Source organism: Anas acuta, chromosome 8, assembly GCF_963932015.1.
Source record: "Anas acuta chromosome 8, bAnaAcu1.1, whole genome shotgun sequence".
NCBI classification, from domain to species: Eukaryota; Metazoa; Chordata; class Aves; order Anseriformes; family Anatidae; genus Anas; species Anas acuta.
The window spans coordinates 16956778-16970870 of NC_088986.1; the positions used below are offsets into that span (position 1 = coordinate 16956778).

A 14093-nucleotide genomic window follows, 5' to 3' on the forward strand; every position below is an offset into this window, starting at 1 on the left:
CTGGGACAGATGTGGAAAAGGAAACAGCTGTACAGGTGAAATACGCTGTACAACACACTTGATTTCTCACCAGAAACATACTGTCTCCTGCGTGATTTTGCCAGCCCATAGTCTTGCAAAGTCTCATGTGTCTTCAATATTTTGTGTGTTATTTTTTTCCCCCTCTTTCTAGGAGAATTATTTAGATGTTTGAACTGCATTTTGTAATGGTGGTGGTAGTCTTCCTGTTGCTTCTCCTAAGGTGTTTGGGGTTTTGAAAAATAACAGGAAAAAATTAACTTTATGTAGAAAAAGCAAAAGCTGTAGGTCCTGTGACTTGCTCCTGGGTAGCAGGTCTTTTCCAGTTGCTGCCACTTGAACCCACCCTGTATGAATTCAGAGCAAGATTGCAATGCAATTCCCCTTTCCTTTCTCGTTTCTATTTTACTGTGCATGAAATCTCATCCCAGGGGCTCACTACTACTCTTTGCCCTTATGAGACTGAATGGGGAGCAAACGCTCCCACAAGTACCACGCTGTTGTCGAGAGCTGTTCTGTACAGAAAATACTTGTTGCTTTCATACATCAAAGCTATGCACTGGAGAAATGCTGACTGCCAAAAAAAAAAGATACACAAAACAAACAAACAAACAAAAAAACCACTATTTTTTCACACAGAAGTGGTAATATTAGCCTCAGTGGGACAAAGTCTGTCTTATAATAACCTGGTGATGCTAATTATTAGCATTCATTCAAGCCAGGCCCTCCCTGCTAGGAAAAGCCAGGTAAGTGAGCTTATGTGCCTTTTCTGCCCAATCCCTTAGCTGTCAAATCAGAGTCGTCTTGTTTGTCCTTTGCAATGTGACTGGTTAAGCTACCAGTTCTGCTGAGCATGGCTTTGCAAGAGAGGATGCACGCAAATTGTGTTTCAAGTGTCAATTCCACCTCCGTCCGACTGACTGGCTGGGTTTGGTTAGTTTGTTGATGGTATTTTTAGTGCAGGTTGAGTAAAATGCTATACAAATGTGGTGTGCTTTCTCTTTGTTTCCTTGTGCATTATTAATTTTACAGCACTGCACTCATTCTTTTTCTCTTCATCAAGATTACCGCTGCATTTGCCCAGCTGGCCAGAACAGCATGTTTCCAGTTTGATACTAAAATGCAGGAATGAGCACAGGAATTTTGCATCATGGGGCAAATGGTTCATGGAAGGGAGAAAAGGTTTAATGTCATGGCTAGTAATATCAGCAGGCAGAGGGAGTACTTTGTGGCCGTGTGCTCAAAGGAACAGAGCATCACTACTCCCTCTTCCTTTTTTCCTGACTTTTATTTTTCCCTTCCTGCCTCTGCAAGGCGTTGCTCCAGCATCTGCCACCCTTGTTCTCCTGTAACCTTACCCCTCTCATTTAGTAATTCATGGCTTAATTTTCAGTATTGCTTTGCTATCCACCAGCAATACTGGCTTGAATAATTTAAAGAGAGCTGTGTTGTTTGTTTTTTTTTCTTATTCCCTTTGGCCATTGGTGCACTTCAAAGGCAAAATTTCTCTCTGTTTGGCTCAAAAATGTCTTTTGACAATTGAAAAACAATAAAAAAGCCATTGTTTGTGGCACAGGTGGGTGGGGGTAGCTGAAGAAGAGGGATATCATAGTGGAGGGACTGTGGTACTAACCTCCAATGACCCTTGTGGAATGCAAATTCAGAAGATGGTGCTGCTCTCTTTGATTAGAAAAAATAACTTGAAAGCCAAGTAGACCTATTTCTTATAAGAAGTACATATAATTAAGAGCAGTAAGTTAAATCCTTGGGTTCTGTCTGGACTACGCTGTGTTACAGGAAAAGATAGGGTGGTTTTCTTGTGTAGCTTAGGGTTTTTTTTTTCACAGGTGCAGAAAGCTCATTGCTTTGATCTCTTTGGCTCTGTGAAATTTTTACCCCATTTCCTGTGTGGTCAGCACAGAAAGAAGCTTGTAGATGTATCTGCAACATGAAGAAGATGAAAGATTGGTTATCTCAGTGGAAAAAAAAAAAAAAAAAAAAAAAAAAAACAAAGATGAAAACAAATACACCTCTGGTAATAGAAGAATAAACATTCATTTACTGCAAAACACCGGACATGCTCCATCTGATATCAGGGAATTGCTTAATGTTTCCAATGGCAATATCTACCCTAATAACGAGCTCCCCTTTTGAAAGCACTCAGACGAAACTTGGGGGACCAAATGCAGCATCTGAGAGCCGGTACAGCCATCTTCTCTTGACCTGCACCGAAGATGTTAATAGTAAAGCTGCCACATTTTATTTGGGGGTGGTGTAGACACTTTTGATCTGTTGAAGAGGTTTTTCTCACTAGCGTTTTGCAGATCAGAGCTTGTAAATTGCCTCTCAAATCTTGATAATTAATGATGGTGGGTGGTGAACATGAGTGGCAAATGGTTGGAGGTTTTCTTACGCTTTTTATTCTGAAATCTGTATGCCCCTAAAATGCTTAGGAAGACAAAAAGGAAAATTATATTTGAGAAGTGGGGGAGCAGGCCACGTGGACACATTATTCCGCTGCCGTTTCAAGTGCTGCATCGCCAAAACGATCAGCAGGCAGCCCACTGGGTGAGGACCAGCACCTCATTTTGGAGCAATTCCTGAACCTTGCCACTGCTGGGACAGGAAAGGCTGAAGAGAGCTGGAGCGTCATGGATTTTCTCCCTTCTGTAGAATTAATGCTGATTTTCTTTGCAGTGTCATCTATTTTGCTGCTCTGTATTAACGCTTGTCCCAGCAATGCACCTAGATATGTGTGTGGGAGATCGTTTCGGAAGAGCTTTCTTAGCCCTGTTTACTGGCACCAGAAGTTGCCGCCCAGTATCCAAGTGTTAGTTGTGTGTATTTCTTTTCAGACACTGCTAATGCAAAAGATAAAAACGTTCAGTTCCCGTATTTGTGATGCTTCTCTTCCATCACAGCCTGCCTTCCGACGGAGCCGTATTTTTAGGAAGGCTACAAGGTACCGCAGGAGATGTGGCTGGGGATGGTTTTTCCTTCCTTCCTTCCTTCCCCAAAGAGCTTTAGCCTGAGGTGTTCGTGTTCTGCTTTGCTCCTGTTCCCTTCTGCAGCAACTGATCGTGGGTGACAGGGCCATCGCAGGGCACTAATCAGTGATTAAGGCGAACCCTTTTCTAACATTTTTCATTGTTTTCCCTTATCTGCCCTTTTGCAGTGGCAAAGCCCTGGAGCTGAATAATCCCTGCTGCAACTGAGATGTTTACATGGTGCTGCAGCTTGCTTTGAGCCCTTTAATTTTCTGCACACTTGGTGCTTGCGTAGCCCCCCCAGAACATCCCCTCCCCAAAACCAGCACCACGTGATGCAGTACGTGTGGTTTGTGTCACTGAGCGGCTGCTCGCCCTGGTGGATGTCAGGACACGGGGGTTTACAGACCAAGGAGGCACACACGTGGCAGTGCAGTTTGACAGCCTGCTCCCGGCACTGACTGCTCGGGGACACGTGGAGCAGTACTGAGAACTAGCTGGCTCTCAGCAGGGCCACGGCTCTGTCTGTGCCTTTGCCAAGCAGACTGCAGGCAGCTTGGAGAAGGGCCTCGGACACTGCTTGAGCAAGCAGAGAGCTTCCCTAGCCTAATCCTAGCCTCTCCTGCAAAACCTAGGTTTGCGCTGAAAAAACATACGTAACCTTATAGGGCAAAACAATACATACATTTCTTGGAGGAGGGAAGGCAGCTCCAGGTCTGCTCACTCCCTCCCACGGATGGCAGCGGGGTGCCGCTGAGCACTGGGAGCTGAGGGAGGAGAGAAGGATGGGAGAAGGGGAAGGCTGTGCTCAGGGCACATCTGGGAGGGAGGGTGGAAAAAAAGGATGCTGTCACACAGAGCAAGTGCGTGGAGGGCTGCAGAGAACAGGGACTGGGTGCGTCGGAGCAGCTGTAAGCTAGCTTTTTTTCTCCTCCCTTTTATTTTATGTGACATCTGGGTTCTTCAGGGAGCGTTATTCTGTCTTAAAATGGTCATTGCTGCCTTTTTGAGAGGCAGAGCTTTTACAGATCTGGTGGAGTAATGATAACATAGGAAAAAGATAATAGAGCTGGCTCTCCTCTTTCACATCTATTAACATAAGATCTTTAATTGATTTAGGGGGTTATTTTCTCTGAACACTTGCAGTTAGAAGCTCTTAATCACCAAAACACTTTCTTAGGAATCTGGCTTAATGCGTAGATTGTTTAAAAGGGTAGGAGAAGAAGATATTGCCAGTTTCTTACCTTCTTTCAAAAAAACAAAACAAAACAAAACAAAAAAACACAACAAGAAAAGCACTCTGTGGGAATAGATGGGTGGGTGGGAAACATATCTGTGTGTAGCTTGCTTTCTTCTAGCCCCAGGTTAAAGAGAAGGGCTGGAAGGGACTTCAGGATTGACTCCACCCATACAGTACTGATAGGTATTACTGAATATATTTTAAAAATGTAATAGAGTGGAGACAGCCTGTGCTTTCGTACTCCTCAAACCCCATTATTTTGCTTTCTGGAAGCACTACATTTAGCGGTTCCATGTTGTCAATACGTGTAGTTCAATATTTTTCTCTCTTATGCTGTCTTTTAGGTAAAAGCCTCTTGACAACCACGCAGGAAGGTGGATTATTTTTAAAACAATGAGCATGCGTCTCTAGACATGATTTGTGGTTCAGTCCAGCTGGAGCTGTCTGAATGAAGCTATGGGCTGTGCGTCAGCCAAGCATGTTTCTACTGTTCAAAATGAAGAGGAAACTCAGAAGGGGAAAAACTATCAGAACGGCGATGTGTTTGGTGGTAAGTGGTGTGGGATTTTACCTTTTTCCAACATCACAAATGGTCTGGAAGGTATTTTTGGGAGCCTTAGCCTTTCACAAAATAGAAAGGGAGATGTTAGACTACATCATAATAATAATGCACTTGGACCCTTCTAGGGATAGTGCCATGGTAGCTGAAGTAGAGGTTGGGGTGAAATCCTTAGTGGCAGATTAACCTTCTGAGTGACGTACAGTACTGCCCTGTCTTTAACTTCTCAAGTACTAGGATAGTTCAAAGACAGCCAGTTGCACAACCCCCCTATGTTTATATATATATATGTCTGTGTGTATATATTTGTCATTAGGTGCCAAAATGCTTGACTCATTTACTAAAACCAAAGTGAAAAAAAAATAGTAAGAAAGAGAATTCCCTAGTACTATTGTTCTGTAAAGCAATAAAACACTAATGCTGGAATCCTGTAGCAAACAAGGTTTGAAGGTACAGTGAGACTGGAAATACCCTTCTGGGAAGGAGTCGGTGGTACTGCGAGGCTGGGAGCATGGCATGGAAACTGCCCAGCACTGTGTGGACAGAGGTCTCAAGTCAGGGTCTGATCACAGGCACTTAGGCTTCGGGAAAGGAAAAGTTGTCTGTAGATAAAATGTATGGCCAACTACAGGATAATTTCTCCAGATTCTGACAATACAGGCTAAATAGTTTTTAGATAATGATCTAAATGGTAATGTAGTTTTTAAAATATTAGGAACTGTCTGGAAGATTATTCAGAAATGAGAGTTCTAGTTCTGCCCAGATATTTATCTGAAAACTCCTTACTGTGACTACAGCAACTTGGTACTGTTCTTAAAATAGGTGCATTGCTACTGAGTATGCCAAACTTCTCTTCTCTGGTGTTTTTTATAGCAATTGTTTGTGCAGAAGTGGGTATGACACATCTAGCAGCAAAAAATACCTCCCCTTAATTTCAAAAGCAATGATATTTTACTTTTTCAACCTTTCTGGGGGCTGGCTTGCAGCAATTGATCCCAAAGTAAGAATACCCGAAGTATTATTCTGAAGAGAAACAAATTGTTCAGGAAGCTTCAAGCCTAAACTGCGTGTTATTTTCCCACATGTACTTCTTCGTGAGCCTGAAAGATGCCAGTTTTGGAGCTGAGTTCAGTATGTTAGTTTTATTTAAAACAGGCTTTAAGTGCTGTCATGAACAAAAAGCTCTCTTAGTTTCTGAAATGAATTTGAGTTGATCTTTTAGCTAACATTTAGCAATGGAGCAGTTTTGGCAATATGTGTCTCCGCATTTTTAGTAGTATTTTTAAACTGCCAAAAGATCCTAACTTTAATGACAAGAAAATTAAAGTAACTTCTGGAGGCAGAAGATCAAGAATACTGAAGGGATTTTGAAGAATTGCCACTTTGCAGAGCTGGACTGGTGTCAGTGGTATCATTTAGCTTTTCTGGGATCCTTCTGAGGACTGTTAATCTTCCCTATTTTACAGAAATCTTCCAATATCAGAAATACTACCTGCAGTCATCTATTTTCTGGTACATGTTTTAGTTCAGGTACGCTGTTTGTGATAGTTAAAAATCCAGTTGAGCGACGGATCCTCCTTTAGCAGAGTTTACTTACCACTGGTGTCTGGGACTCGTTGATTTGTTGAGTGACAACTGGAATGGGCACAGAAGGTGCGTTTCTTCCTTGCTGCTGAGGGACAGACTCCAGCTCAGGAACTGGGTGAATGAGAAAGGTGAGCTGGAGGTGCCTGGCTTTACTGCTGTCCTTTTGGGACCTATAAATGATTGCCAGGAAGCTTAGATGCCTGTCTGGAAGCGGCATGTTTCATGTGTAGCATGCCTTGCATAGTTCCTGAACACGATTTTTGACGTGAAGATAGAGGCAAGAAAATTACACCTTAAGATTATATTTATCATCCTTGTTAACAGTCTTCTGGACTTGCCAAATGCCTAGAGATTTATCAAACGAGAGAGTACTGTTCCTAATCCCCCTTCTTCCGTGCTGTAAATTGTAGTGGCTGATTGCATTATGTGGTACAAGGTAGGTCTGACAGCCCAGAGTATTCTGCCTGCTTCATTTTCTATTAAACTTTCCTGGCGTGAGACCTGAATTCTATGTAACACATCTGCAGTTATTCTGTAAGTCATCAAGGAGGAAGTCACTCTGCGCTGCGTCAGAAGGCTCTCACAACCAACTCCCTGCAAGGAGAGAGCGTAGTTGTGCTGGATTTGAATGGTAATTGCAGCTAGGATGATGGAGCTTAGCAGAATAAGCTCCCAGATATAGGGGAGGATGCAGAGAGTCAACAAAGGGTAGAGAACACTGCAATACTTCCATCATGCTTTTCCCCATCCACTGCCAGCTGCCAAGACCTACTGAATGTTTCCTTGCTTACTGCTTGGAAGCTACAGAAGTGTCTCATCCAGCCAGTGGCCAAGAGCAGAGCATCTCTACAGCCTGTAGGGATTGAATTTTAACTGTGGAACTAACCAAGACCAAGGTGAGTGGCAGAGAAATCAGATGAAACAAGAAGGTAATAGAAATGGAATTAATTAGAGTCAGTTGGTAAGACAAGTAGTTTTGTGGTAGGAGTTTGTCTCAGATGATTTGTAACTGGAGGAAATCCTGAAGCACTTGGAACAGCAAGGATGGGATTCAAAAAAAGCCCCTTGGTGCTGGTGCTACCTTCCCTCACCTGAAAGACGTGACGTACAGTGTGTTGCCCCTCACTGCTTGCCTCGTGTCTGAGATGGAACTGGCACTCTTCTTTCTTCTTTGAACATCATCTGCAGACAAGTTCCAAAAGGAATCAATAGTAAGGACTGTGTTTTCCACCCTGCTTTTGCATTAAGTAGGTTGTTTTGAATGAGGAGAGAGATGAAAATACTTGACTTGGTTCTCACTAGTTCTGCTCGTACCTTTGCCTTAGGCTGCTGGGAGTGTTTTTGCCACTTAAGGATTTTTGTAACGCATGGTTGAAAGAAAGCAAGAGCCACAAAGCTGGAATAACTTCTAGCTTTTACACACACCATCCTTTTCCACAAGTGGGTGCTCTGACAAGCAGATGTTCCTGTGATCTTCTGTGAGCTCTGTCTCCTTTAGTTCTCAAGAGCTTTTTCACTTGGCTCCACTGCTGTAACTGTGGCTTCATGATAGCAAGAAGACCTACCTACCAAGGGATGAAGGAGATAGCCGTCACTGCCGTTGCAGCTGTTTTTCAGGTAGGAAATGAGAACTGCTGGTGCCTGCCTACAGTGATGCCAAGCGTGTGGCTGCTCCATACCATCCCTGCTGCCAAGGTTGGATATGATGGAAGTTTCAGAGGTCAGAGAAGAAGGGGGTTAGTCATAGCCTGGGGCTAGTAGGTTCCACCTTGTTACTGATGGAAAAGAGACGTAGCTAGAATGAGGATGTTTGCTGGGGTAAGTGGAGCAGACCTGTGTGGCTGTAGCTAAAGATGGATTCTTGCTGAGAACAAGGTCTGTTGTACGTGTAGTGGAGTCTGGGAAATATCCTTCATTGTCTGAACCAAAGAAGGCATTGAGGCAGTCTCAGAACTGTGTACGTGGTGATGTCTCCAGGCTTCTCATTTTAGGTAAGCTCTAAGTCATGGAACAGGATTTCATGGGAAAGGAAGGGTGGAAAGGACACCAGTAACTGCTATGCAGCTTTTTGCCCTCTGTGGCTTGGATAACAATCCTCTCCTCACATCGCAGAACTTCCCAGAAGAGCATCGTTACTGTGTCATCAATTTTCCCTTCCTTTGCTGTGAACATCCTTGCAGTCCTTCCATACTTCCTCCTCTTCCTCACAGGGCAGAAGCAGGCAGAGAAGCCCTGCAGGCATTACTAGTGCCAGCGAGGCTGCAGCTTTGCCCTCTGCCTTTTTGTTGCCACTCATCTAACATGTCGTGAGCCTTGTGTTTGCTCTGGAGCCCTCCCTCCAAGCCCTCCGAAGGTGGCCTGTCTGAAGGTCACTTAACGTTTCCAAGGCTGTCCTCAGGGGTTGGAATGTTTGTCTTATGGTTAATCCAACCTTCTGCAGAAGAAAAGGAGACAGTTATCAGGTGTACTATGTCTGGATTTTCATTTTTTCCTGGCCAGTGGGTTTTGCTTGACTGTAGGTGACACTGGATCCAGGGAACACTTTCTGAGCTGCTCAGAGTGGTGCAGTTCACAGCTTTTGCTCTTCCTCAGAGCCTCTGAATGCTTTTTCCTTTTTTTACTGCTGGTGGTTGGTTGTAGCCAAGTCTAATGACTATTGGAGAGATCAACACTTCTGTGAGAGCTTTTTTTGGACTTCCGAAAGTCACTGCAGGTTATGATTATGCTCCAGTGCCTTATTTCTTCCCCAGCTTTTAATGTTCTTTTCAATTGAGGAGACACATTGAGCCAGGTGTGCACTGTCCGTTTGAATCCCTCATGTGTAAAACCAAGAAACTCACCATGAGACCCATGGATTGTGTAGGAACAAATTCTGGTTAACTGCAAACAAAACATTAAAATTTCTGTTTCATCCGAAACTGTAGAAGGCACCCTGCATTTTGTTGTAATGTATATTTAAATAATTGAGTTAGCAGGCCTATCAAAGAAGATGTTCTAGAGAAGATTGAATATAATATGATTATTATGCCTTGTTGGTCTCTAATGACTTTAAAATCCCTCTAATAAGGATAGTAATAATAAATCTTCATCATTTTACTTCAAAGCTGATTTCCAGAGCAATACGTAAGAACTGTAATACTGTAAATACCAGTGAAGAACAAAATGTCATGATAGAGCTTTGAGTGTTGTTGATTTCAGGATATGTTTTAATAATGTAACATCTCTGGTAGATTAGATTATATTTGCTCCTTTAAAAAAAAATAAATCACGTGATGTTCATTAGGGGAGCAGTAATTATTGACGTAATTTTTGTGTAAGAAAACAATTGGTAATGTGTTGTGGTAAAAACTACTTTAGAATCTGTTCATTAATCTGGGATTCTAATCCAGATGTTTATATGGAGCTCCTGGGCACTTTTTTTCTTGTAAGATTTTTTTTTTTTTCTAAGAGAAAAACTCTTATGGCAAATTGGTAGTATCAGAGCTGCACTTGCCAGACAGGATTTATATTACTAGCAGCAGCTCCAATTGCTAAGCCAGTCTAAATAAAGCTGAATGCAAAGCACAATAGTATTTAAACCAGTGTGTCTCAGAACAACAGGGACATTGCAAGAACAGGAAATCTTTAGCATTGAGGTATGATAATGAGATTGAAAAACTGATTGATGAACATTTGCCCTGAATGGTGGCAGCCAGTCTGCAGTGTCAGGAAAGCAGAGACCCACCTGGCAGGGTGGGCTTCCTCCTCTCCCCAGATAGAAGAGTTTGTCTGAGCCACCCAGAGGTGCTGCTCTGGAGCTGCTCTAACTGAGCTGGAAGCAGGTATCTCTGCTTAGGTTCTTGTTCACCTATGCTACAGTTTAAAACCCAAAGACTGTCAAGTCATCATGAGTTTTTCTTGCTACCTGTGTGTTTTACAGCTTTGTAGCACTCCGGATAACCTCTGCTTTGCTTGTTTCCACCCTCGTGTCTGCCCTGTCTCATCCATGTGGGCATCTGCCCACTGCTGCATACAGCAAAGCTCCGACTTAATTATTAATTAAATATTTAATTATTATTTAAATGGAGTGCTGAAAGGTGATAAAATAACTGAAACTTTTAAAACATACCCACTGTATACAGGAAGAGAAATTTGAGGCTGGAACTACCTTTCCTAAATATGCATCATTTCCCCCAAAAATCTTGTGCCTGAACTTCTGTGGAGATGAGTTTGCTTTGAAGGTTCTTTCCTTGACTGGCAGGACCAGAAGCATCATCTTATTCAAAGCTTAGTCTCAGATTGTTTGGGGCGCTTGTTGTTTGCTGGCCTGTGAGCCCAGCAGACTATTCAGATATCCTTAAATAATGAGAGATAACTTCCCATGCCTGTCTTTCTCCATCCGGCTCTTGTGCATACAGTTCTGCAGATGGTCTTCCACACATCAGAAGCTCTTAAGTAGTGAAGCTTTTAGATAAAAACTGTAGTAAGAAAAATGTATTGAAAGCATTTTCAGTGAATAATACCTTCCTATTACCTCTTTCTTTCCCTTGACTGTCAGAAATAAGTGGTAAAGTTGAGAATGAGATTCTTTTTTTTCTGGCCAAGCTGTCTTTTATTGTGGCCGCCCATACTGAACTGAAACTGCCTAGAAAGAAGTAGCTTAAGGGACATAACTTCCGTCATTTTCGCCCTGAATGCATGCCATGATCATGAGGTCCTTCTGCACTAGGCTTCACACAAACCCTCAGCTCACTCTGCCTGGCAGCATTTATTTTATTGACTATCTTGATCAGCTGATGAGCACTCAGTGAGTAATTGCTGCAGCTCATATGTCTGTCCTGCCATGCTTCTGCAGTGTCACACCTTACTTGTTTTAGGAACAGTAGTGGTTATACATAAAGGGACCAGCACCATGCAGTGTCCTAATACCAAAGTAGATATTTTGAGACAATAACTTCTAAAGACATTTTCAAACATGAACAAATACATCTGGTACAACCACGGGTGCTCACTCCAGTGGCGCTGAATTCTGCCCTGCATGGAGGTGAGTGGCACTTTCTCTGAAAACCTGGTCTCAGGGGGCAGAGGTGCAAAACTTTAAATATCACTGTGCATTTTTAAGGAGGAGTTTTTCATTGCTTAAATGCAAATTCCAGCTGAGCTCCCGAAAGGGTAGCTCTCATGTTGTTTGTGATTTCAGCAGCTTGTGTTGTGAAGTAGTTCTTGCTTAAATGTTTGAAAGACCAGGAAAAGGAACTGAGTGTGTTGCATTGTAGGGCAGAGCTACATCTCAGTATGTGAGCATCTTCCACATTACACTGGACTCTGGTTTTCCTCACTCTTTTTTTAATTAATTTTGAAAGAACTGTTGCTGAAGAACAAATCCCAAACGTGGTAAGGTAGAGTGTCCCTTTTGAATAAAATGGTATTTATTAGTTTAACAACAACTTTGTTTTTATCTGCAATGTTCTAGCCTGATTTAGTGACAGTCTGGTTTCTTATCTAAGTAAACATGGGTCAGTATTAAACGCATCTGTTTCAGGAAGTGAGTGAGAAAAATAAAACAAAAAAATCTTTCAGTGGGAAATGTAGTAACATTTATCTAGACTTATGGTGTATTTGTTTAACTAGGACAACACCCTTAACAAGTGAATAATTTACTATTTTATTTCTACAAGGAAGCAACAAGGTTTAAAAAAAAATTCCATACAAAACCAAATCCTGCCATCATTTTTTTCTAGAGACCTATTAGCAATCAGCACTTGCAAAGAAAGCATTTTTCCCATCAATTCAATCTCTGTGTTTTCTTCTTTTGTGAATAAAGCTGGCTCATCTTTATAGCCCTTTTGTAATAGGCTCTGTTTTGCAACGTGAGGAGGAAGTTCTGGGCTTTGGGTACCACAATGGCTAGCATCAAAACAAGCTCTTCGTCATGCTCCAGCTAGTACAGGTAGAGAGAAATGTGTAAAGAGTATATAAAGAGCCTTCTGTGGAAGGTGTAATGGGCCAGCATCTCCCTGGGAGCAGCAGTGGGGTTCTCCAACGAGGGTTGATGAGCTGGGAGTTGAGGGTGACCCCAGTGCTCCCAGTGTCCTCACTGGTGGGGCAAAGTCCCATGGGGCTTGTGCACAGTGCAGAGCTGGGTGCAGGTTTTGTTGGCAGTCCCAGGCAGTGAAGCAGGGCTGGGGACCAGCCGGGGAGCACAGTGAGGAGCAGCAGGAGGCAAGGCTGGAGACAGGGCTGAGGACAAGCTAGGGTCTGTCCAGGAGAAAAGGTACCTCCGATGGGGGGTTGAGGTCCCTCCAGCGGATAGAAGCAGAGGCAGGACAGGAGACAGGTGTACCGCTCGAGTACTGAAGGCCACAGCTTGAACCAAAAATGATATTCTTGGATCTGAGGGCAGCAGGTGCAAGAAAGGTCTTTAGGGGAGGCTGGTTGTGGTCTCCTAAATACACTCATGGCCCTGACAGCATCGAACAGCTTTACACGATGAGTGTGATTGAACTAGCTCTCCTCCTACACCTTCCCCTTCTGTTTTTGCTTGTGAGTGGAACAGTGTTGGTCTGGAGGTCCTCAGGGGTGAGGTCCAAGACGATGGGTCCTGTAGGCTCCAGGATGATACCTTGCCACTTCTACCAGGGTTGGTGTTCAGCTTCTAGCTTCCCTCATCCAGCTGTGATGAAAATTGTCTCAGAAGTCACAGCAGAGTAGTTCCTTAAATACGCAGCTGTTGGAAAATGACTCGGTTGTACTGCGTTCTGCTGCTGTAAACCACTTCAGTGAAGACATTGGCAGTAGTCGATGGCATTCCTTGGGCAGGTACAGTAATCCCTGTGCAACCCAACGTTAGTGGTAGCAGTGGGGTTCCCCTCCAGGAAGGGTTAAGGAACCTGTCCCCACCCTACAGAGCTGTGCACAAGGTGGTAGGTAACTTCTGCTTTGATGGGATACCGGGGTCAGGCAGGACTGGGCATGACTGGTTGTCTGACTGGGTAAAGCTGTATCACACTTTTTATGCAGACCTTCTCTGGTACAGTTACTGTTTCTTACCTATTTTGCAGCAATGCCTGGGTTTCCAGGCTGAAGTCTGAGTACCGTGGCATTGGTATGGCACGCACGTAATCACACCTGGCACCTTTGGCAGGGATTTATTATATAAAGAGAGGAGATGACCAAAAGGTGGAGAAATAGTTGTTATCCCCATTTTGAGGGAGGGATGAATCACAGACAGGTCGTAACTTCCCCACTTCTTAATTTAATGTAAGCTTTCACCTTCTGCAGTCTGCATGCCAGTGTCACAGCACCTGAAGGAGTGCCCGTGAGGCTCTGCAAGCAGTGGATACACATACAGAGTTTTAGTCTTGGAAATGACCCATCCCACAAGCTCCACAAAGAGTATGGTCAAAGTTGAATAGACACAGAGTGCGTGGCATATGCATTTCACAATTGCATTAGTGTACTATAAATAGGGACATACATTCACCTTTAATATTTGCTAGGAAGAAGCTGCAATGCATTTTCTGGCAGCCTAGGTGCAGAAGGAAAACATTTTATTTTCTGTTACAGACAAACTTATTTTTTACTTTATCTTTTAAGACAAAACTCTTAGTATTTATTGCCTACCAGTAGGTAGAAATGAGAAAAATCACTGTAAAAAGGCCACTGTTCTTGCAGCCTTCCTTTTGTCAGTTTCCAAGCACTGTAATTCTTGGCCACAAAGAAA

The 14093-nt window shown here is 43.2% G+C and overlaps 1 protein-coding gene across 2 annotated transcripts in view; it reads left to right on the forward strand.

The window, feature by feature from the left end:
* Window positions 1–14093, forward strand: part of C8H1orf21 (chromosome 8 C1orf21 homolog) — a 106306-nt gene that overhangs the window by 34518 nt on the left and 57695 nt on the right. For both annotated transcript variants that reach the window (XM_068691264.1, XM_068691263.1), the window contains exon 2: window positions 4590–4795. In XM_068691264.1, coding sequence (XP_068547365.1) covers window positions 4702–4795 — 94 coding nt within the window. In that variant the 5' untranslated portion in view covers window positions 4590–4701. The remainder of the gene's footprint in view (window positions 1–4589; window positions 4796–14093) is intronic.